A 23,365-nucleotide genomic window follows, 5' to 3' on the forward strand; every position below is an offset into this window, starting at 1 on the left:
TGGAAGATGAAGAAGGGAAGAAGGAAGGAGGAGGGAGGAGATGGAAGAAGGAAGGGGCCAGGAGTTTGGCCTAGTGGTAGAGTGCTTGCCTAGCATGCATGAAGACCTGGGTTTGACTTCTTGGTAACACATACATAGAAAAAAGCGGACTTGGTGCTGTGACTCAAGTGGTAGAGCTCTAGCCTTAAGAAAGGCTAAGGACAGTACTCAGGTCCTGAATTCAATCTCCAGGACTGGCAAAAAAAAAAAAAAAAAAAAAAACAAAAAAAAAAAACAGCCAGGTGTGGTGGCTCACGCCTATAGTCCTAGCTACTCAGGAGGCTGAGATCTGAGGATTGACATTCAAAGCCAGGTCCGGCACTAAAGAAGAACGTGTTACTCTTATCTCCAATTAACCACCAGAAAACCAGAAGTGGCACTGTGGCTCCAGGGGTAGGGCAGTAGCCTTGAGCTGAAGAGCTTAGGGACAGCACCCAGGCCCAGAGTTCAAGCCCCATGACCCACCAAAAAAAAAAAGGAGGAGGAGAAAACAAAAAAAAAAAAAGCCAGAAGTGGTACTGTGGCTCAAGTGGTAGAGCTCTAGCCTTGAGAAAACCCAAGGACGGTGCTCAGGCCCCAAATTCAAACTCAGGACTGGCAAAAAAAAAAAAAAAAGAGAGACTCTAAGATTCGCAAAAAAAACAACATAAAGGAATAAGTCAAGTTCTTATTATAAAATACTGTAACAACTGTCTTTACAGAATATCTTGGCTTTTAATTACTTAATATACAAACTTTGTCAATTCCTTTAGTTTTATACATAATGCAACTAGGTATTATTAGATGTCCTTTAAAATTCGGGGGAAATGATTTTTTTAGTGAATAAGAAAAAGCACAAAGAAACTACCTACTTTAAATTAGTCCTAACCGGCATGAAATTTCAGTTACAATTTAGGAGCATATCCACCGCTGTACCACTGTTAATCTAGAGAAAAGGAGGATATTTTTGTACTCAAAGGCTATGAAACAGCTGGGAACTAGTTGGTATCCCTGCAATACTAGATACTCAGGAGGCTGAGATCTTGGGATGAAAGTCCAAAGCCAGCCTGGACAGTAAAGCCTGTGAAACTCTTATCTGCAGTTAACCACCAGAAAACTGGAAGTAGAACTGTGGCTCAAAGAAGTAGGGTTGAACAAAAGAGCTCAGGAAAGCACCTAGGCCCTGAGTTCAGGCTCCATGATCAACTCAACCAAAAAGGAAAAAAGGCTATGAAACAAATCATTCTTTAAAACCTTTTTTTTTTTTTTTTTTTTGCCAGTCCTGGGCTTGAACTTGGAACCTAAGCACTGTCCTTGGACACTCTGCTCAAGGCTAGACCAACACCACTTGTGGCTTTTTCTGTGTATGAAGAATAAAGGAATTAAAAAATCCAGGTTTTCATGCATGCTGAGTGAACATTCTATCACTTAGGCTATGCTCCCGGCCCCATACTTTAAAATCTTTTTTTTTACTTTGCAGAATTGTTTTTTGTATTTTAAAGATTTTATTAACACTGATTTTTACATCATATTTCAAAAAAATCTTACTTTTTTTTTTTTTGGTAGGTCATGGGGCCTGGGCACTGTCCCTGAGCTCATCAACTCAAGACTACCGTCCTACCCCAGAAGCCACAGCCCCACTTCTCATTTTCTAGTGATTAACTGGAGATAAGAGTCTCCTGATCTTTGTGCCCCAGCTGGCTTTGAACCTCGATCCTCAGATCTCAGCCTCCTGAATAGCTAGGATTACAGGCATGCACTACCGTGTACCACGATACTTTTTTTTTTTTTTTTTTTTTGCCAGTCCTGGGCTTGAGCTCAGGGCCTGAGCACTGTCCTTGGACTTTCTCAAGGCTAGAGATCTACCACTTGAGCCTCAGCACCACTTCTGGCTTTTTCCTATGTATGTGGTACCAAGGAATCGAACCCGGGTCTTCATGCATGCTAGGCAAGCCCTTTAACCACTAGGCCAAACTCCCGGCCCCCACGATACTTTTTTTATACTAACAATTCCTACTGTACTGAATAAAATGGGTAGGCACCAGACACCTGATATACTGCAAGAATGACCTCACCTGGAAGATCACCCTTCGAGATAGTATCTGTATCCAGATTGTAGGTATCTTGGAGACGGAGTAATGCTTTGGCAGCCCCAACCTGGTCTTCATCATTAGGGAAGTACTGTCTCTGAATGGTTAGGTTAGAGATAAATCCTTGAAACAAACAAACAAAAAAAGGCAAGTGTTAGACAGAGGCTGTAGAACCTTGTAAGCATCTTTATAAAGATTTGCAGTCTTTATTAGAATCTTCCAATGTGTATTATTTTCTACCATATTATTAAAATGCATCAAAACAAGGACATATAGTGAATGAGGTTTGATATACCCCTGTTGAGTTTTCCAAAACCAATTCTAATATTAAGTTACTCAAAATGCTACGTAGGAAAGGATGAACTAATAGTTTTTACACAATATAGCAAGAAAGAAAAGTACCTCTTGAGAAATGAACATATTTACACATTTAAAAATTACATTCATCTTCCAACCAATTGTATTTACAGATATAACTGTGCTCTTAACTGGGGCCGGGAGTTTGGCCTAGTGGTTAAAGTGCTTGCCTAGCATGCATGAAGACCTGGGTTCGATTCCTCAGTACCACGTATAGAAAAAAACGAAGTGGTGCTGAGGCTCAAGTGGTAGAGCTCTAGCCTTGAGAAAGTCCAAGGACAGTGCTCAGGCCCTGAGCTCAAGGCCAGGACAGGCAAAAAAAAAAAAAAAAATAACTGTGCTCTTAAAAGTTGTTACCTTTTGGGGCCGGGAGTTTGGCCTAGTGGTTAAAGTGCTCGCCTAGCATGCATGAAGACCCGGGTTCGATTCCTCAGTACCACATACATAGAAAAAAAGCCAGAAGTGGTGCTGAGGCTCAAGTGGTAGAGCTCTAGCCTTGAGAAAGTCCAAGGACAGTGCTCAGGCCCTGAGCTGAAGCCCAGGACTGGCAAAAAAAAAAAAAAAAGTTGTTACCTTTTCCATATTATGTTTATAATACTATATAATTATATTAATTTATATATTTTATATATATATTTTTTTAGAATTTGAGGGGAAAGAAAGGTGTCTAAATATATATTTAGGATCAGTGGCTAAGCTGATTTATTAATATACCTTTAGATATGTTTAACTATCAAACAGTTTTTGTCAATCAAGATCTGTCAAATCTAAAAAATAAGAGGACTAGGGTACGGCTCAAGTGATATAGCTCTTGTCTACCTGGCACAATAGCATGAGTTCAATCCCCACCAACATTTCAGAAACAAAACAAACAAGAACTGACCATGTGCTAGTAGCACACCTGTAATCCTACTCAGGAGGCTGGGGTCCAGAGGACTGCAGTTTAATGGCAGCCTGATCAGAAAACTCCGCAAGACTCCCTTCTCCAAGAAGCCAGCAAAAAGCAGGCTTGAGGCTGGGAGTGTAGCCTAGTGGCAGAGTGCTTTCCTAGCATGCACGAAAAACTTAGTTCGATTCCTTGGTACCACGTGCATAGAAAAAGTAAGAAGTGATGCTGTGGTTCAACTGGTAGAGCTCTAGCCTTGACAAAGCCCAAGGACTGGGCCAAGAGTTTAGCCTACTGGTAGAGTGCTTGCCTAGCATGCACAAACACCCAGGTTCGATTCCTCAGTACCATATACATAGAAAAAAGCTGGAAGTGGTTCTGTGGCTCAAGTGGTAGAGCTCTAGCCTTGAGAAAGTCCAAGGACAGTGCTCAGGCCCTGAGTTTAATTCAGGACTGTCAAAAAAAAAAAAAAAAAAAAAAAAAAGGAAAAGAAAAGAAAGCCCAAGGGCAGCGCCCAAGCCCTGAGTTCAAGCCCCAGCCCCAGGTGGCCAAAAAAAGTTTATATATATACATATATATGGAGAAAATCAAACAATATGGGAAAAAATCAAAACAATTACCTGTTAGCACCTAAGAAGCACGAAGTACAGATGCTAAATAATTCTAAACAAGCAACAAAAATAAGGTTTAGCCAGTCACCAGTGGCTCACATGTATAACCCTAGCTACTCGGAGGCCGCCATCTTTGATTCAAAGCCAGCTTGGACAGAAAGTCTGTGAAGCCCTTATCTTCAGTTAACCACTAGAAAAACCAAAAGGCACTGTGGCTCAAAGGGTAGGATGGTAGCCTTGAGCTGAAGAGCTCAAGCCCAGAGTTTAAGACCCATGGTAGACAAAAAAAAAAAAGGGTCACTTTAGTAATGCACATGTCATCATTGTTAAAAAGGTATGAGACTTCCCTCTCATTTCACTTACTCATAATCAGTAAGCATTTTGATCAGCAAAAGATTAATAAGCTTTTGGACCGGGAGCGTGGCGTAGTGGTAGAGTGCTTGTCTAACATGCACGAAGCCCTGGGTTAGATTCCCCAGAACCACATACACAGAAAAAGCCTGAAGTGGTGCTGTGTCGAGTGGCAGAGTGCTAGCCTTGAGCAAAGTGTCCAAGGACAGTGGCTAGGCCCTGAGTCCGAGCCCCAAGACTGGCAAAAAAATAAAAATTAAAAAAAAAATAAGTGGCACTGTGGCTCAAGGGGTTGCACTCAGGGACAACACCCAAGCCTAGAGTTCAAGTCCCATGACCAAAAAAAACAAAAAAGATTAAGCATTTTTATGTTATAATGGAAATGTACAAAATAAGTTTTAAGATCTTAATTTCCACATGGAATTTTACAAAAGATTAATGTCTCAAAACAAAATCTAAGACATTCCTTAAGTGCTTTATAATAACAAGAGGAAAAAAATGTATTACTGCATTATGGGATGACTACCACAGATTAAAGTCTCAAAGTTCACTTCATAAAACAACTAAATAGATTACATTTAAATAAATGGATTACTGAAAAGATGACTGCATGGATAGCAGGAAATGTGTACAGTGGAAAAGACAACAGACAAATGAGTATTTCCACACAAATGTTGCCAGAATTTTACATAGTACAGAAAATAATCACAGGCACTTATTTCCCTCTCATAGCAATGAAGCATTCATAAGTACTTGCCATTACTTTTCTTTTTACAATGTCCTTTCCTAGATATAATACAGTAGTGCCCCCTTACTCACAGGGACACATTCCAAATTGACAGTAATGAATGTAACATATGTATGTATGTGTTTCCTATACATACACAAATTTAATGTGTTCTCTTTTTTAACGTAGCACTATGATTATCTTTTGTAACTTGAGGCACAACAATAAAACAAATGAATTTGTCATTATTATTTCATGTCTAGATATTCATCCTTACCCTAGACCTTAGCACTTCAGCATATGATTTCATTTGTTAATACTTTTTTTTTTTTTACATAAACTTTTACCTTTTTACTAAAATACTTTTTGGGCATTTGTGTTCAAGTTGAATAATAATGTACTATCACAATGCAACAATGATTTGATAATAAGGAGGCTACTAACTGACAAGGAACAGGTAGTATCTGGATATTCTAGACCAAGGAATAATTCCCATCGCAGGTAAGACAGGGCAGACAGTATACGTAGACTAAGAACTAGATTGGAGATGTGGCTCAAGAGGCAGAGTGCCAGCTGGGAGCAAAAAACAGCTATGCAAGAGTTCAGGATACCCTGAGTTTAAGTCTTGCCATCACTACAAGAGGAAAGGAGAGGGGAAAAAAAGCACAGAGTTTAAAAATTATCATACTAGACTGGAATTTTCCATTTAGTATTTTTAGACTATAGTTAATCAAAACTACAAAATGCAAAATGATAGATGTGGGAAAATTACTATAATTTCCTTCACAGCTTATAAACATCAGTAAACACTCATGGGAGTATTTAATCTATAGCTAGCTCAGTTCTCTCCTTTCTTTGGGGCTGGGGAATAAGGAGGCAGAATGAAGGTACCTTCATTATTTAACAAATATTTAAACCTCTACTCTGTACGAATCCCCTTACTACTTTAAATTCCAGACTATTCTCTGTGGCTGTTGGTAAAATATCTATACAATTCAATATTTATTCCAACTACAATTTTGTTATTTCACTTAGACTTATTCATTATTGAAGTCCATAGTCTTAGATTTTCAATTTATGGTCTATATTAAGTAATTTTTTGGGGGTGGGGGAGGGTCATGGGGCTTGGACTCTGGGCCTCGGCAATGTCCTTGAGCTCTTCAGCTCAAGGCTTCCACCTTACCCCTGAGCCACAGCCCCACTTTCTATTTTCTAGTGGTTAACTGGAGATAAGAGTCTCAACTTTAGTACCCAGGCTGGCTTTGAACCGTGATCCTCAGATCTCAGGCTCTGAGTAGCTAGGATTACAGGTGTGAGCTGCAGCACCCGGCAGAGAAAGCAATCTTAAACTCAAAATTATTACTATATAGTACCAGGTACCAGTACCAGTGGCTCCTGACTGTTATACTACTCAGCAAGCTGGAATCTAATGACCACAGCCAACCAAGACAAGAAAGTCTGTGAGATTCCAAAAAGCCAGAAGTAGTAAATAAGTGGCCCAAATGGTACAGCACTAGCCTTGAGCAAAAAAACTAAGAGATAGCACCGAGTTCAAGCCCCATTACTTTAGCACAAAACAACAAAAACAGTAGGTAGAATGTTTACGTTTTTATAATGCTACTAACATTATAAAAACTAAAAATTCACAGTTTTACATACTGAAAGTAATCCTAAAATAAAAGTTATTTCACCCTAAGAAAATACATGTAGAGTATCTAGTCACTACACTTGAAAAAAAAAATCGTCAGGATTACTTACCAGTTAGCAGAAATTATTTTTAATCAAAAAATTCAAAATCTTGAACAAGTTAATTCTAGTCAAACCAAATGCACCCCAACAATAATTCAATTACTAAACTGAACACTTGATGTACTAGAAATGGAGTTTATCAAAAAAGCTGACATTTTTGCTAGAGGTGGAATATTGCCTTTTTTTCTTTTTTTGGCTCATAAATAGATTTACCATCTGACATATCCTTGAGGACCAGATTCTCCAGTTCACTCCACTCAGTGTTCAGTCGTTTCATTAACTTGAATGCATTTACAGGATGCCCAACAAATCCTTCTGGATCTTTTGTTGCTGTGCTAGTTAGACGATCTAATTTCTCTGCCCATCTGCAGAAGATAAAAATACAGTAAACATAATAAATACACACTTAATAAGGGAAAACACAATAGACTAAAAGCACTTGGAAAAAACAAGAAATAAGGATTGTGAATTATAGCTATATTATACCTACAACTTCTTGGTTTTTTATGTTTCTGGTCAGTTCTGGGCCTGGGCGTTGTCCCTGAGCTCTTCAGCTCAAAGCCAGCGCTCTACCCTTTGAGCCACAGCACCACTTCCAGTTTTCTGGTGTTAATTGAAGAGTCTCATAGACTTTAGTGCCCGGGCTGGCTTTGAACCTCAATCCTCAGATCTCAGCCTCCTGAGTAGCTAGGACTACAGGTGTGAGTCACTGCACCTGGCTTGTTACTTTTTTTTTTTTTTTTTATTTTTGTCAAAGGGCTTAAACTCAGGGCCTTGGCACTGTCCCTGAGTTCTTCAGCTCAAATCTAGCACTCTACCCCTTGAGCCACAGCACCACTTCTGGTTTTCTGGTGGCTAACTGAAGGTAAGAATCTCATGGACTTCAGTGCCCAAGCTGGCTTTGAACCTCGATCCTCAGATCTCAGCCTCCTGAGTAGCTAGGACTATAGGGATGAAGCACTAATGCACGGCATAACTTTTCTTCTTTTTTCCAGTCCTAGGCTTGAACTCAGGGCCTGAGCACTATTCTTTGACTTTCCTCAACACTAGCACTCTACTACGCACTGTACTACTTGAGCCATAGCATCACTTCCAGCTTTTTCTGTGTATGTGATATCAAGGAATCAAACCCAGGTCTTCATGCATGCTAGGCAAGCACTCTACCACTAGGCCAAACTCTCAGCCCATCAGCACTTCTTTTGAAAGGAAAATTATGAAGACCCTGGCAAGGTGCCAGTGGTTCAAACCTACAAACCTAACTACTCAGAAGATTGAGGTTTGAAGGATCAGAGTTCCAGATCAACCTGAATAAAAAGTTACACTTCATTTAAATCAATAGCTGGATATAATGGTGAACACCTGTCATCTCAGCTGTGGTGGAAAGAATAAATAGGATTGCAGTCTAGATCTACTCGGACAAAAAGTGAGACTTATCTCAAAAATATCAGAACAAAAAAGGCTGGAGATATTATTCAAGTGGTAGAATGCTGCCTGGTAAACAAAAATCCTAAACACTCAAATCCCAATATAAAACGGGGGGGGGGCGGAGAGGGAGAAAAAATCTTATGGATAAAATATAACTTGGCGGGGCCGGGAGTTTGGCCTAGTGGTTAAAGTGCTTGCCTAGCATGCATGAAGACCCGGGTTCGATTCCTCGGCACCACATACATAGAAAAAAGCCGGAAGTGGTGCTGAGGCTCAAATGGTAGAGCTCTAGCCTTGAGAAAGTCCAAGGACAGTGCTCAGGACCTGAGCTCAAGCCCAGAACTGGCAAAAAAAAAAATATATATATATAACTTGGCAATATAAAACTTATATTTTATGTTGTTTCACTCAATGGCTACAGTAAATAGAACCTCCTTTATCTCAACAGAACTATAGAACTTGACACTGGATTCCTCTAAAGAATTTAAAAATCAGACCGGGAGTTTGGCCTAGTGGTAGAGTGCTTGCCTCGAATGCACGAAACCTGGGTTCTATTCCTCAGTACCAGTACATAGAAAAAAGCTGGAATGGTGCTGTGGCTCTAGTGGTAGAGCACTAGCCTTGAGAACGCCCAAGGACAGTGTTCAGGCCCTGAGTTCAAGCCGCAGGACTGGCAAAAAAAAAAAAAAAGAAAAAAAAATGAATGAATGAATGAATTCAAAAATCAGCTGGGCACAGTGCCTCAACCTATAATCCTAGCTACTCAGAAGGCTGAGATTTGAGGATAAAGGTTCAAAGCCAGCATGTGAAACTCTTATCTCCAATTAACCACTAGAAAATAGGAAGTAGGGCTGAGGCTCAGAGGGTAGGGCGGTAGCCTTGAGCTGAAGAGCTCAGGGACAGTATCCAGACTCAGAGCTCAAACCCCAAGACCCACTCCCCCCAAAAAAAAAATATTTTAAAAATCCATTTCCCCATAGATTATAAAGACCAAATAACTTACTATTCCAAAGTAAAAATCAACTAAAATTCAGTTAAGTGTTCATTTGAATCAATTTACATCAAAAACAAAAAAATTACCAATTTTGGCATTACTGGTGTTTATAAAGTCATGGCTTTGTGCTTGCGAGGTGTACACTCTACCACTTGAACCACGTCTTTAGTGTTTTCTGTTCTTTTTAAAATAAAATTTCCCTCTTTGTCTAAACTACTATTCTATCTACACTTCCTATGCAGCTCAGATGATAGGCACCTTACCACTAAGCCTAACTTTTTATTGACTGAATTGAGGTGTCAGAAACTTTTGGCCTAAGATTGTCTCAAACCATGATTCTCCAGATCTTACCCAGCAAAGTAGTTAGGATTACAGAAGAGAGTCACCACACTTAGATCAAACCTTGCTATGTTATTGTTGTTAAAAAAAACTAGGCTAGCCAGAAATTATTCTCTTGCCCAAGCTCCTGAGTAGAGGTATAGGCATGTGTCACAAAATTCAGCTAGCTTAAGTTTATACAAAAATGTATTCAGAATCTAGAAACTATATTTTAAAACAAAAGTTTCAATTCTGAGGTACTTATTAAAGGACAAAAATTCTGAGGTCAGAAATGACTATGAACGGGGCCAGGAGTTTGGCCTAGTGGTAGAGTGCTTGCCTAGCATGCACAAAGACCCAGGTTCGATTCCTCGGTACTATATACATTGAAAAAAGCTGGAAGTGGTGCTGAAGCTCAAGTGGTAGAGCTCTAGCCTTGAGAAAAAGTCCAAGGACAGTGCTCAGGCCCTGAGCTCAAGCCCCGGACTGGCAAAAAAAAAAGAAAAAAGAAATGACTATGAACCTAAGTCAATAAAATTAAAACCAGAAAAACAATGTTTATTAAAAAATACTAATTATACTTATTACCATTAACTCATTAACTCTACAGTGGAACAAGGAGTGAACGTAAGTGGAACTGGAAAAATGCTCGCAGGCAGGTAGATTGGGGAGGTTATAGGAGGACAGTAAACTTTAGTACCACTTCAAGCCGGGCACAGTGGCTCATGCCTGTAGTCCTAGCTACTCAGGAGGCTGAGATCTGAGGATCAAGATTCAAAGCCAGCCCATGCACAATAGGACCTGAGATGCTCATCTCCAATTAACCTCTAGAAAATGGGAAGTCAGGCTGCAGTACCACTTCAAAAAATGTCAGCCAACTCCTCATGTCTATTCATATCCTTATTTTATTCCATGTTCTTGAATGGCTAATCTTCACTTTCAACTTGATTAAACTAACACTCTCTAAGAGATAGTAGAGCACACCTCTGGGTATGTCTGTGAGACAATTTCCAGAGATGATTAAGAGAGAAGACCTACCCCTGGATGTGGCCAACACCATCCTACAGGCTAAGGTACTAGATGGAATAAAAGGGGAAAAAGAAAGGGCGAGGCACTCTGGTATTCTGACTGTTATAATGTAAGCAGGTCTGCTCTTCTGAATTCTTCCACCCATGGTGGACTGAATCTAACACTATGGGCCAAAAATCAATCTCTCATTCCCTAAGATGCTTTTGTCACTAAGACACATGATTCCTGGCCTAGGTTTAGGCTCATTCTCTCTGTCATTCTCTCTCCCGCCCTCTCCCCCTCCCCATTCTTTTTTTGCCAGTTATGGGGCTTGAATTTAGGGCCTAGGCACTATCCCTGAGCTTCTTTTCCTCAAGGCTAGCACTCTACCACTTGAATCACAGTGCTACTTCTGGTTCTTTCTGTTTATGACACAGTGAGGAATCAAACCCAGGACTTCATGCATGCTAGTCAAGCATTCTTCCACAAAGCCAGTCCAGAATCATGTTTTCTGTTCTTGTTTTGGACATTTAATTGACCTTGTAAGACTAAGAGATTACTTTCATTTCTCTTCAATGTTTTAGCTAATATATATTAATATATTATAGATATGACGTGTATACGACATATCCATAATATGTATCTCTATATAGATATCTATATTTTAATATATATAGTATATAATCTCCCCAACTGGATCAGAGTAACAATGAGTAAAACATATATTACTTACTTTTTTATTTGCTCTAACTTGTTCTCTTCTGCCTTAATATAATCTTTTAGAGAAGTCACCAGATCTTTCTCAGTATGAATCAAATCAGTCATCTGACCTATATGGGAAAGAAAGGAAGAAAGTTATATCAAAATATTCATCATTAGGCCAGGCGCTGGTGGCTCGCTCACGCCTGTAATCCTAGCTACTCAGGAGGCTGAGATCTGAGGATCACAGTTCAAACCTCACCCAGGCACAAAAAGTCTGAGATTCTTATCTCCAAGTAACCAGAAGTAGTGCTGTGTTTCAAGTGATAGAGCCCTAGCCTTGAGTTGAAGAGCTCAGGGGCAGTGCCCAGACCTTGAGTTCAATCACAATAATCAAAGGGAAAAAAAAAATCAGTCATTAACACAAATATTATAGAATGAGAACACCTAAGAATGTTTCATCCTATGGGAGGATTTAACTACTGAAAGCCAAAACTTCTCAGATCATGTGTACCAGTTCTTATTTTCGAGCTACTTAATTTTGCAAGCTTGGATTATGTTAGCAAATTGTTTTCATCTAACAAATTTAAGTTACAACACAACACTATTTTACAAAATGAATGTTTCTTCCTTATTACTGCAACACTCATTTTTTTCTCTCCTGTTTTCTTCTGTACCAGAGGCTTCAACTCAGGACCTTCAAAGGTCACTTGGTTTTTTTTTCTGGCCAAAGCTGGTGCTCTACCACATAAGCCACACATCTACTCCCAGCTTTGTGCTGGTTAACAGGAGATAGGAGTCTTAGGGAGGGCTGAGAATGTGGCCTACTCATAGAGTGCTTATTTGGCATGTATGAAGGAAGCCCTGAGTTCGATTCCTCAACACTATACACATAGAAAAAGCTAAAGTGGCACTGTGAGGAATCTAACGAAGGACTTTGTGCATGCTAGGCAAACACTCTACCACTAGGCCACACACCCGGTCCTTAACTAATAACTTTCTTTGATATGCTTTTCTAAGTTTTCTTAAGTTTCTAAACAGAATAAATTTTAAATAAAGTAACTAAAAGAGAAATAAAGTGTGTGTGTGTGTGTATATATATGTGTGTGTGTGTGTATATATATATGTGTATATATGTATATGTATATATATATGTGTGACCCTTTTAGATGAGCATAAATGACTGAATATTTTAGACTTTGGAAATAGTTATATGTTTTCACTGATCTAAAACTACTAAAAACTTGACATTTTAAAATAACAGTATAAATTTTTTTAAAAAAATAGCTAAGACTTACCAATTGAAGTAAAAAATCCTGGATGAGCCAAAGACCTGGAAAGTAGTGTCCCAACAAGTACAATATACCAAATCATCTTAGAAGACAAAGTTTACAAGTCCACACACCTACAAGAAAAAATACTGCTGTTAAAAAAAAAAAAAAGAAAAAAGAAAGAAAGGGCTTCCTACTATTCCCAGGAACAAAAATAAAGTTAGGCTCCAAGGCTGCCCATGGAATTGATGTTAATCTGTACAAACTGTTAATAATTCTATAGTTAATTTCCTAGTTTTCATACTCCTAGCTGTTCAAAAGGCTGAGATCTGAGAATCACAGTTTGAAGCCAGCCTGTGCAGGAAACGCAGAATCCTATTTCAAAGAAAGTACCAAAAAGCTATGAGAAGCTGTGGCTCAATTAGTAAAGTGCTAGTCTTGGGCAAAAAAGCTTAGGCACAATACTCACACCCTAAATTCAAGCACATGGTTATATTACAGTGAGTAACTATACAGTAGTGGCTTTTTATACAGTCTGAAAAAAGTAAGCTTTCCCTGTGATCTAGAGCTAAACTATGAATTTCTCATAAACACATGTTTTATTATAATAATTTAAATATTACTGATAGTTTTAATGATGTTAGGATGTCTTAAAGCAAACAAAAATATTTTAGAGCTTTCTGGTTAATCCTTAAAATTCCTACCGTGTGCCACCTTTCCTCTATATGGTTTGAATAAATTTAATTAAAGGTTGAGGATTTTGAAATGAAATCTGAAAATGTTCTATAACTGAGGTGAGTGATTGTTAATCTTCAAGACAGTATTGAATCAGGAATATTAAACAGATAAGCTATATATGAATTATATCTCAATGAGGCTATTTGTTTTTTTGAGAGGGGTGATACTAGAGCTTGATCTCAAGAGTCCCATGCTTGCTAAGAAAGTACTCTACCACTTCAGCCATTCTGTCAGTCACTTTTCGTATTGGTTATTTAAACAACAACAACAACAAATGTGTATATATATATACATATATATATATATATATATATATATATATATATATATATAGCTCCACCATTTGAGCCACAGCACCACTTTTGGTTTTCTGGTGGCTAACTGAAGATAAAGAATCTCAAGGATTTTCCTGCCAGGCTGGTTCTTAACAACAATCCTCAGATCTCAGCCTCCTGAGCAGCTAAGATTATTGTGCTCCTCTACCACAAGTAGGTCTAATTCCCTCACAAGAAAGTAAGTTACTATTTCAGGACAGTTTCCCTAGTAACAGACTTGTATTGGTTAATTGGACTTGCCACCTTGTTCCTATTTGTGCAGCACCTGATTCTTCCTATATGATTTCACTTAAACCAACAGGCTCAATGCAGGCCAAACTGAAAGCTCTGTTACATGACAACTGGAAAATAATCTCATTTTCCCCCTAACTTGAATCTCAATTAAAAAAATACATCACCATGTGATAACACTCTGGAAGAACTCCTATATTTTCTCCCTCAAGGTTGTGGTTTCCAGATATTTCCAGAATGGCACAGTAGTGAAATACACTGCTTTTTTGGCTACCTTACAGTGGATTTTGGGAAGGCTTCTAGAAAACAGCAGATGCAGACACTTACTCGAACTCCTGCCAAGCCTTTTTCAAAACCCTATGCTGTCTAAAGAGTCTAGAATTTTTTCACTGTTTAAATAGATCTCTGTCATAATTTTCTTCATGAATGTATACTATTTCCAGAAAATATACTCTCACTATACTAACAAAATGCTAATTACAAATGCTGCCTAAACTTTTACTTCTAATAGAAGAGTTTAGATTTTCCAGATAAGCTTATTTCTTCATTGCTAAAATATATTGTCACAAAAGAATCTGTCACCTTTGTCCTTAAACCTCCCAATGAATTAAGAACCATTATCTTACAAAAATAATTCAAAAGGCAGCTTCAGGTGACATTTTTTAATACATTAATTTGAGAATTGCATTTATGACCAATCACTCTTATATAACAAGTCAAAGCATTATTCAGATGAATGAATATATCTTTACATTCCATCATGTTTTGAAATAAATTCTTCAAAATTAAATTGTTTTTTCTTTTTTTCTTTTGACAGCCCTGGACCTTGAACTCAGGGCCTGAGCACTGTCCTTGGGCTTTCTCAAGGCTAGAGTTCTACCACTTAAGTTACAGCACCACTTCTGGCTTTTTTCTATGTGAACCCGGTCTTTGTGCATGTTAGGCAAGCACTCTACCACTAGGCCAAACTCCTGGTCCTAAACTGTTTTTTCATCATTTCCCCCCCAGAGGTAGTATGGAGTTTAAATTCAGAGCTACATGTTGGCCAAGAAGGTATTCTACCACTACAGCCACATCTCCAGCCCAGATTAAATAATTATCAACCTATCAAAAGTCTGATAGACTTAAAGACACAAAACAATCTCTTAAAAAGTGGGACGAGGGGGCAGGGCATCAGTATAGACTAATGCTAGAATACTTGCTTAGCATGCAAGAAGCCCCGGGTTTGTTTCCTTGGTACTACATACACGGAAAATTAGAAGTGCTATGGCTCAAGTGGTAGCCTGTTAGCCTTGAGAAAGCCCAAGGACAGTGCCCAGGCTCAGTTCAAGCCACAGGAGTGGGGAGGAGGGGGGAAACAACAAACAACAAACTAAGGAACCATTTAAGAAAACTCTTCTAAAGAGTTCATGAGGGCCAGGAGTTTGGCCTAGTGGTAGAGTGCTTGCCTAGCGTGCACGAAGACCAGGGTTCAATTCCTCGGTACCACACACATAGAAAAAAGCTGGAAGTGGTGCTGAGACTCAAGTGGTAGAGCTCTAGCCTTGAGAAAGTCCAAGGACAGTGCTCAGGAACTGAGTTCAAGCCCAGGACTGGCAAAAAAAAAAAATAAATAAATAATAATGGGCCGGGAGTTTGGCCTAGTGGTAGAGTGCTTGCCTAGCATGCACAAAGACCTGGGTTCGATTCCTTGGTACCACATACATAGCAAAAAGCCAGAAGTGGTGCTGTTGCTCAAGTGGTAGAGCCCTAGTCTTGAGAAAATCCAGGGACAGTGCTCAGGCCCTGAGCCCAAGCCCAGGACTGGCAAAAAAAAAAAAAAATAGAGTTCATGAAAATTAACAAAACCAAGCTGGGCACTTGTGGTTTAGGCCTATAATCCTACCTACTCAGAAGGCTAAGATCTGGGATTTGAGGTTCAAAGCCAGCCTTGGCACAAAAGTCTGTGCGACTCTAACCTCCAATTAACCCCCAGAAAACCGGAGGTGGTGCTATGGCTGGCTCACTGTGGTAGAGCAGTAGCCTTGAGCTGAAGAGCTCAGAGACAGCCACCAGGCCCAGAGTTCAAGCCTCAAAACTGACAGTTCCCAGGCCCCATGTTCAAGCCCCACGACCCACCCAAAAAAAAAAAAAAAAGAAAGAAATTCACAAAGAGAAACTATACACAAATATAAAACTCAAACTTTCAATCAATAACAAAAATTAAATAAGGAACTATCTTGGACAGACACAAAACTGCTCAATAAAATACTAGCCAACAGAATCCAGAAGCAAATTTTAAAAATTATACACTCTGATCAAGTAGGCTTCATCCCACAGATGCAAGGCTGGTTTAACATTTGCAAATCAATCAATGTAATACATCACATCAATAGAGCTAAAGATAAGAATCATATGATAATTTCTCTGGGTGCGGAGAAGGCATTTGACAAAATACAACATCCATTCATGTTGAAAGCACCAGAAAAATTAGGAATAAGAGGTACATTCCTTAAAATAATTAAAGCCATATATGACAAACCTACAGCCAGTATTATACTAAATGGTAAAAGACTGGAACCATTTACCTTAAAATCAAGAACTAGACAGGGATGCCCACTCTCTCCACTTCTCTTCAATATAGTGCTGGAACCCTTTGCCAGAGCAATAGGCAAGAGAAGGACATCAAATAGATTCACATAGGGAAAGAAGAAATTAAACTATCCCTATTCACAGATGACATGATCCTCTACTTGAGTGACCCAATAAGCTCTACTCTCAAACTCCTAGAATAAACCACTTTAGCAAAATGGCAGGATACAAAATTAACCTTCAAAAGTCAGTACTCTTGAGGGGGAGGGAAATGGGGACCAAGACATGTGAAAGGGTATCAATGTATGGGAATTAATGCACCATCTATCTGGCAAATATCATGTAACCCTTCTATTAATTACAATGAAAAATATATGAAAAAAAGTCAGTAGTCTTCTTGTATACCAACAATACACAAACAGAAGGCCAAATCAAGAAAATGATCCCATTTGCAATAGCCCCCAAAAGAATAAAATACTTAGGAATATATTTAACCGAAGATGCAAAGGAATTATTTAATGAAAACTATAAAAGTCTAACAAAAGACATTAAAGAGGACATCAGGAAATGGAAAGACATCCCATGCTCATGGGTAGGGAGAACCAACATAGTGAAAATAGCCATACTGCCAAAATTGATATACAAATTCAATGCAATCCCCACCAAAATCCCAAAGACATTCTTTACTGAAATAGAAGATACAATCCAAAGGTTCATATGGAACAAGAAAAGACCTAGAATAGCCAAAACAATTCTAGGCAAAAAGAGCAATGCAGGTGGTATTACAATACCAGACTTCAAACTCTACTATGGAGCCATAATAACAAAAACAGCATGGTACTGGCACAAAAAGGGAACAGAATAGAAGATCCAGAAATAGAACCACATACCTATAGTCAACTTGTATTTGACAAAGGAGCCAAAGATATACAGTGGAAAAACACAGCCTATTCAATTATTGGTGTTGGCAAAACCGGGCAGCCACATGCAAAAAACTAAAAACTGATCTGAGCCTTTTGCCATGCACAAGCATTAACTCAAAATGGATCAAAGGCCTCAATGTCAGACCTGAAACTGTGAAAATGCTACATGATAGAGTAGGAGAGACATTGGAACTCACAGGCACAAGCAAAAGATTCCTGAACAGAATCCCAGGGTCACAACAGATTGGAGAGAGATCCGATAAATGGGACTACCTAAAAATAAAAAGTTTCTGCACAGATAAAAGCATAGCCACTAAAGTAAAAAGACAGCCAACCAACTGGGAAAAAAGATTTACCAATAATACATCAGACAAATGCTCACTATCCAGTATCTACAGGGAACTCAAGAAACTAATCCCCCCAAACCCAACAAAACCATTCACTAAATGGGCAAAGGAAATAAGAGACTTATCAAAAGAAGAGATTAAAATGGCAGAAAAGCATATGAGAAAATGTTCATCATCCATGGTCATAAAGAAAATGTACATAAAAACAACCCTAACGGCTGGGAGTTTGGCCTAGTGGTTAAAGTGCTTGCCTAGCATGCATGAAGACCTGGGTTTGATTCCCCAGTACCACATACATAGAAAAAAGCCGGAAGTGGTACTGAGGCTCAAGTGGCAGAGCTCTAACCTTGAGAAAGCCCAAGGACAGTGCTCAGGCCCTGAGCTCAAGCCCAGGACTGGCAAAAACAAGAAAACAAAACAAAACAAAAAAAAAAAAAAACAAAACCAACCATAAGATACCATCTTACTCCAACAAGAATGGCCAAGATTTTGAACTCAGACAATAACAGATGCTGGCAGAGTTGTGGAGAAAAAGGAACCCTACTGCACTGCTGGTGGGATTGTAAACTAGTTCAGCCACTCTGGAAAGCAGTATGGAGGTTTCTTAAAGAACTGAAAATTGGGGGCAGGGAGTTTGGCCTAGTGGTTAAAGTGCTTGCCTAGCACGCATGAAGACCCGGGTTCAATTCCTCGGTACCACATACATAGAAAAAAGCCAGAAGTGGTGCTGAGGCTCAAGTGGTAGAGCTCTAGCCTTGAGAAAGTCCAAGGACAGTGCTCAGGCCCTGAGCCCAAGCCCAGGACTGGCAAAAAAAAAAAAAAAAAGAATGGCCAAGATTTTGAACTCAGACAATAACAGATGCTGGCAGGGTTGTGGAGAAAAAGGAACCCTACTGCACTGCTGGTGGGATTGTAAACTAGTTCAGCCACTCTGGAAAGCAGTATGGAGGTTTCTTAAAGAACTGAAAATTGGGGGCCGGGAGTTTGGCCTAGTGGTTAAAGTGCTTGCCTAGCATGCATGAAGACCCGGGTTCGATTCCTCGGTACCACATACATAGAAAAAAGCCAGAAGTGGTGCTGAGGCTCAAGTGGTAGAGCTGTAGCCTTGAGAAAGTCCAAGGACAGTGCTCAGGCCCTGAGCTCAAGCCCAGGACTGGCAAAAAAAAAAAAAAAAGAACTGAAAATTGACCTTCCCTACGATCTCGCCATACCACTTCTGGCATCTACCCTGAACATCATAACCCAAGATATGATAAGGATACCTGCTCAGCTATGTTTATCTCTGCATTATTCACAATAGCCAAGCAATGGAAACAACCCGGATGCCCTACTGCAGATGAATGGATACAGAAAATATGGTGTATGGAATTCTACATAGCCAACAGACAAGATAATGGCATTTACAGGAAGTGGATGAATCTAGAGCAAATCATGTTGAGTGAGACACGTCAAGACCAAAGGAACAAAAGGCACGCGCATGGTATCCTTAATATGTGGCTATTAGATCCAAACAGTACAAGAGTGAGGACTCAATATTTGCATACCCAATGCTATGGACTTGGTACTGGAAATATCAACACATCTACATAGACATAAAAACTTATGAAATATGTTTTATTACCTAGATTAATATGTATCTAAGACATTCAAACCCTCAGCCTAATTTTGATTATGTTCTAAAATTTGTCAGTGATTATATATAGATTCCCTTCTTGAATACTTGTTTGTAAAACACATCATTTGAAATATGATGTAAAAATCAATGTTAATTCTTTAATAAAAAAAAAATCCATGAGACTCATGTCCAATTAACCACCAGAAAACCAGAAGTGGAGCTGTGGCTCAGGAGGTAGGGTGATAGCCTTGAGCTAAGAATTCAGGAACGGTGCCCAAACCCCACGACTAACAAAACAAACAAACAACAACAACAACAAAAACCCTCAGTTTAATAAAAAGTTTTAAAAATAAAAAAAAGAAGAAAAAACAAAACCATTTATGTGGGAAATACATTCATAGATTTCACATGCTATACGATGATGTCTTTACATTTAAGTTGAAAAGGAAAAGCAAGACCAGGTGCCAATGGCTTGGGTCTGTAATTCTAACTACTCAAGAGGTTGAGATTTGAGGAGGGTGATTCAAAGTCAGCCTGGGCAGGAAAACTCCATAAGACTCCTATCTCTAACAACCAAAAGGCTGGAAGTGGAGCTGTGGCTCAAGTAGTAAAGCACTAGACTTGAGCAAAAGAGCTCAGGCACAATGTCCAGGCCCTGGGTTCAAGCCCCAGGACTGGAATCAAAAGGAAAAATAAAGAAGAAAGGACATAAAAGCTTGAATTAAACTTAGCTTAATTAAAAAACATGAAACGCTCTACAAGGACCTGATGATACAGCAATCCAACACTTGTGCATTTATGTGAGAGATTACAAGGATGCAGTAAAGACATTTGCCAGCCCATGGTCACTGCTGCACTGCTGTGATAACAACCCGTCCGTTCTACAGTGGCTGAGTGCATCAAGGGCCCGCAGTGATCTGTTCACAGTTGTAGAGTAATGGCTGGGCATTGGTGGTTCAGGCCCATAATCCTATTTAAAAGGCTGAGATATGGTTCAAAACTAGCCCAGTAAGACAAGTCCTACCCTACATCTTCAATCTTGAGAGCAAATTTAAATGGGTCAAATTAGACGCAATGCACTTGAGAGACAAATACCAGACAGAGAAAGAAAAGCAAGCCGGGTGCTCATGCTTATAATCCTAGCTACTCAGGAGGCCGAGATCTGAGGATCAAAGTTCAAAGCCAGCCCACTGGGCACAAAAGGACCTAAGACTCTTTCTTATCTCCAATTAACCTCTAGAAAATGGGAAGGGTAGGGTGGTAGCCTTGAGCTCAAAAGCTCAGGGACAAGAGCTCAGAGACTGCACCCACACCAAGTACAAACCCCACAACCCTTATACACACACACAAAAAAAAAAAAAATAGAAAGAAAAGAAAAAAAGGGTAGAGTGCATGCCTAGGATGCACGAAGACCCAGGTTCGATTCTTCAGTACCACATACATAGGAAAAAAAAAACGGAAATGGTGCTGTGGCTCAAGTGGCAGGGTGCTAGCCTTGAGCAGAGTGTCCAAGGACAGTGCTTAGGCTCTGAGTTCAACCCTCAGGACTGGAAAAAAAAAAAAAAAAAAAAGAAAAACAAAGAGGAAGAAGGTAGGAAGAATAGGAGAAAAGCCCAGGAAGAGTTAAAAAAAAAACAAAGAAAAACAGACTGGGATCAAACTTAGTGCTGGCCGGGTACCAGTGGCCTGTAATCCTATAGCTACTCAGGAGGCCAAGGTCTGAAGATCGAGGTTCAAAGCCAGCCCCAGCACGAAAGTCCATGAGATTCATCTGCAATTAACTCCCAGAGAAACCAAGGGGTTTCTGTGGCATCCTTAAGCTGAAGGGCTCAGGGACTGTGCCCAAGCCCAGAGTTCAATTCCCACAACCAACAAAAACAAACAAACAAAAACCCTTCACATTTGAGCTGGGAGGTTAGCCTAGTGGTAGAGTGCTGGTCTAACATGCACAAAGACCCAGCTTCGATTCCTCATTACCACATACATAGAAAAAAGCCAGAAGTGGTACTGTGACTCATAGTGGAAACTCTGGCCTTGAGAAAGTCCAAGGACAGTGCTCAGGCCCTGAGTTCAAGGACTGGCAATAACAAAAACAGTCCTGTAAAGTTGTGAATATTGACAATTTAATAAATTTTCCAATCTGTCAACTGAACTTCATTATATAACTTCAAAATATGTATTTGTTTATATTACGTGTTTACAATATAGACTATATTTTTTAACTATAAGATAAAAGAATATGAAAGAAATCTTAAAGAACGACATGTTCTCAGATAAGCCTGGGAAAAAAAATCGCAAAGTTACTATTTACCCAAACACAAACTTTCTACAGCATTTTTTCCAGGAAAGTCCAGCTCCACAAACTCAATAGGTCAATCTAACCTGGGCACAGATTTTATAACAGTTCTACTACACTGTAAATATTTCCTGCATTGAGTTTTCAGGATTCATTGAATTTTAAGTACAAGTTACTCAATGAATTTACTAGACCAGAACTCTTGGCAAATAATCTTATTGTCCTTGCAATTCACATTTTTCTTCCAAGAAAAAGTTGCAACATTTTAAAAAAGCTTGTCTTTTCCAGACAAATCATCTAAAAATTAGTAAAGGAGACCAAAGAATGCTTGATATTCTAAACTTATTCAGACACTAAAACTTTTCCACAGGAAAATTAACTGTATAAATTGTGGGTAGGGCAGGAGAGGGAAATAGAGAAAGAGGAGTGACATTGTCAAAAAAAGCTATGTATTCATTACTTGACTTATGATATAGCAACCCTTCTGTACAACATCCTAATAACAATAAATGTAAAAATGTTTTTCACAGGGACCTTTTAACAATCTCTTCACTTTCCACACGCATGCGCGCACATACACATACGCACACATACTGGGGCTTGAATTCAGAGCCTGGGCACTGTCCCTGAGCATTTTTTTGCTCAAGGCTAGCACTTTACTACTTGAGCCACAGCTCCACTTCCAGCTTGTCAGCATTTAATTGAAAACAAGAGTCTCTCAGACTTTCAGGTCTAGGCTGGCTTTGAATCATAATCCTGAATCTGAACCTGCACTAGGCTATTTTAAACTTCTTTGAGCACTCAGCTTACTATTCCAACTCAAACATCTCAAAATCAACTCTTGGCCCTCCTGACATCTGTATCACCACTTTTCTTATGTGACAATTTATGTGCCTTGGCACAGTCAGTTGTCAGTGGCTTACCTAGCTTCTCTGGAGGCTGACAATTAAGGACTGAGATTCAGACAGACTAGGCAGAAAAGTCCCTATCTCCCACTAACCATTCCAAAGTCAGAAGTAGAACTGCTGCACAAGTAGTAGAGCAACAGCCCTAAGCAAGAAACACAGCACCTAGGCCCTGGGTTTAAGCCCCAGAACCAGTATATTCATACATATATATATATACACATATACATATATACATATATACATACATACATACATACATACATGCATACATACATGCATACACATACACACACACGCACGCACACACACACACACACACACATACAGACTTGGCACACTTTTTCAAACTAAGCAGGATGGATTTTCCAAGACAACTAAGAGTAATTACTAACAGAACTAGGTCACATTTCTGTTCTTCCAAATAAGCCCTCAGAAAACTATCATTTTTTTTTTAATCTGATTCCCTGAATCCCAGTCATACTTCTGCCCAATGAGAGCCAGCTACACTTCTCTTAATATCTGAGGTAAAGCTGGGTGCGGTGGCTGACACCTGTAATCCTAGCTACTCAGGAGCTGAGATCTGAGGATTGAGGTTCAACACAGAGACTCTTATCTCCAGTTAACCACCAGAAACCTGGAAGAGGCGCTGTGGCTCCAGGGGTAGGTAGGTAGCCTTGAGCTGAAGAGCTCAGGGACAATGCCCAGGCCGAGTTCAAGTCCTACGACTGACATGCAACAAGCCATGCACAAGCATTAACTCAAAATGGATCAAAGACCCCAATATCAGATCTGAAACTTTGAAACTGTTACATGATAGAGTAGGAGAGACACTGGAACTCACAGGCACAGGCAAAAACTTCCAGAGTCCCAGGGTCACAACAGCTTGGAGAGACTCAA

The 23,365-nt window shown here is 39.4% G+C and overlaps 1 protein-coding gene across 2 annotated transcripts in view; it reads right to left on the minus strand.

Moving 5' to 3' along the window:
• Positions 1-23,365, minus strand: part of P4ha1 (prolyl 4-hydroxylase subunit alpha 1) — a 69,920-nt gene that overhangs the window by 32,722 nt on the left and 13,833 nt on the right. Inside the window, exons 2-5 of one of the 2 annotated variants that reach the window (XM_090346545.1) lie at positions 12,532-12,638; positions 11,268-11,364; positions 7,003-7,154; positions 2,094-2,231 (exon numbers count right to left, since the gene is read on the minus strand). In XM_090346545.1, coding sequence (XP_090202671.1) covers positions 2,094-2,231; positions 7,003-7,154; positions 11,268-11,364; positions 12,532-12,607 — 463 coding nt within the window. In that variant the 5' untranslated portion in view covers positions 12,608-12,638. Of the gene's footprint in view, positions 1-2,093; positions 2,232-7,002; positions 7,155-11,267; positions 11,365-12,531; positions 12,639-23,365 lie in introns of those variants that run through there. The other variant, XM_090346544.1, reaches the window with a different exon arrangement.

Source organism: Megascapheus bottae, chromosome 15 (assembly GCF_031878675.1).
Source record: "Megascapheus bottae isolate mThoBot1 chromosome 15, mThoBot2.hap1, whole genome shotgun sequence".
Taxonomy (NCBI): Eukaryota; Metazoa; Chordata; class Mammalia; order Rodentia; family Geomyidae; genus Megascapheus; species Megascapheus bottae.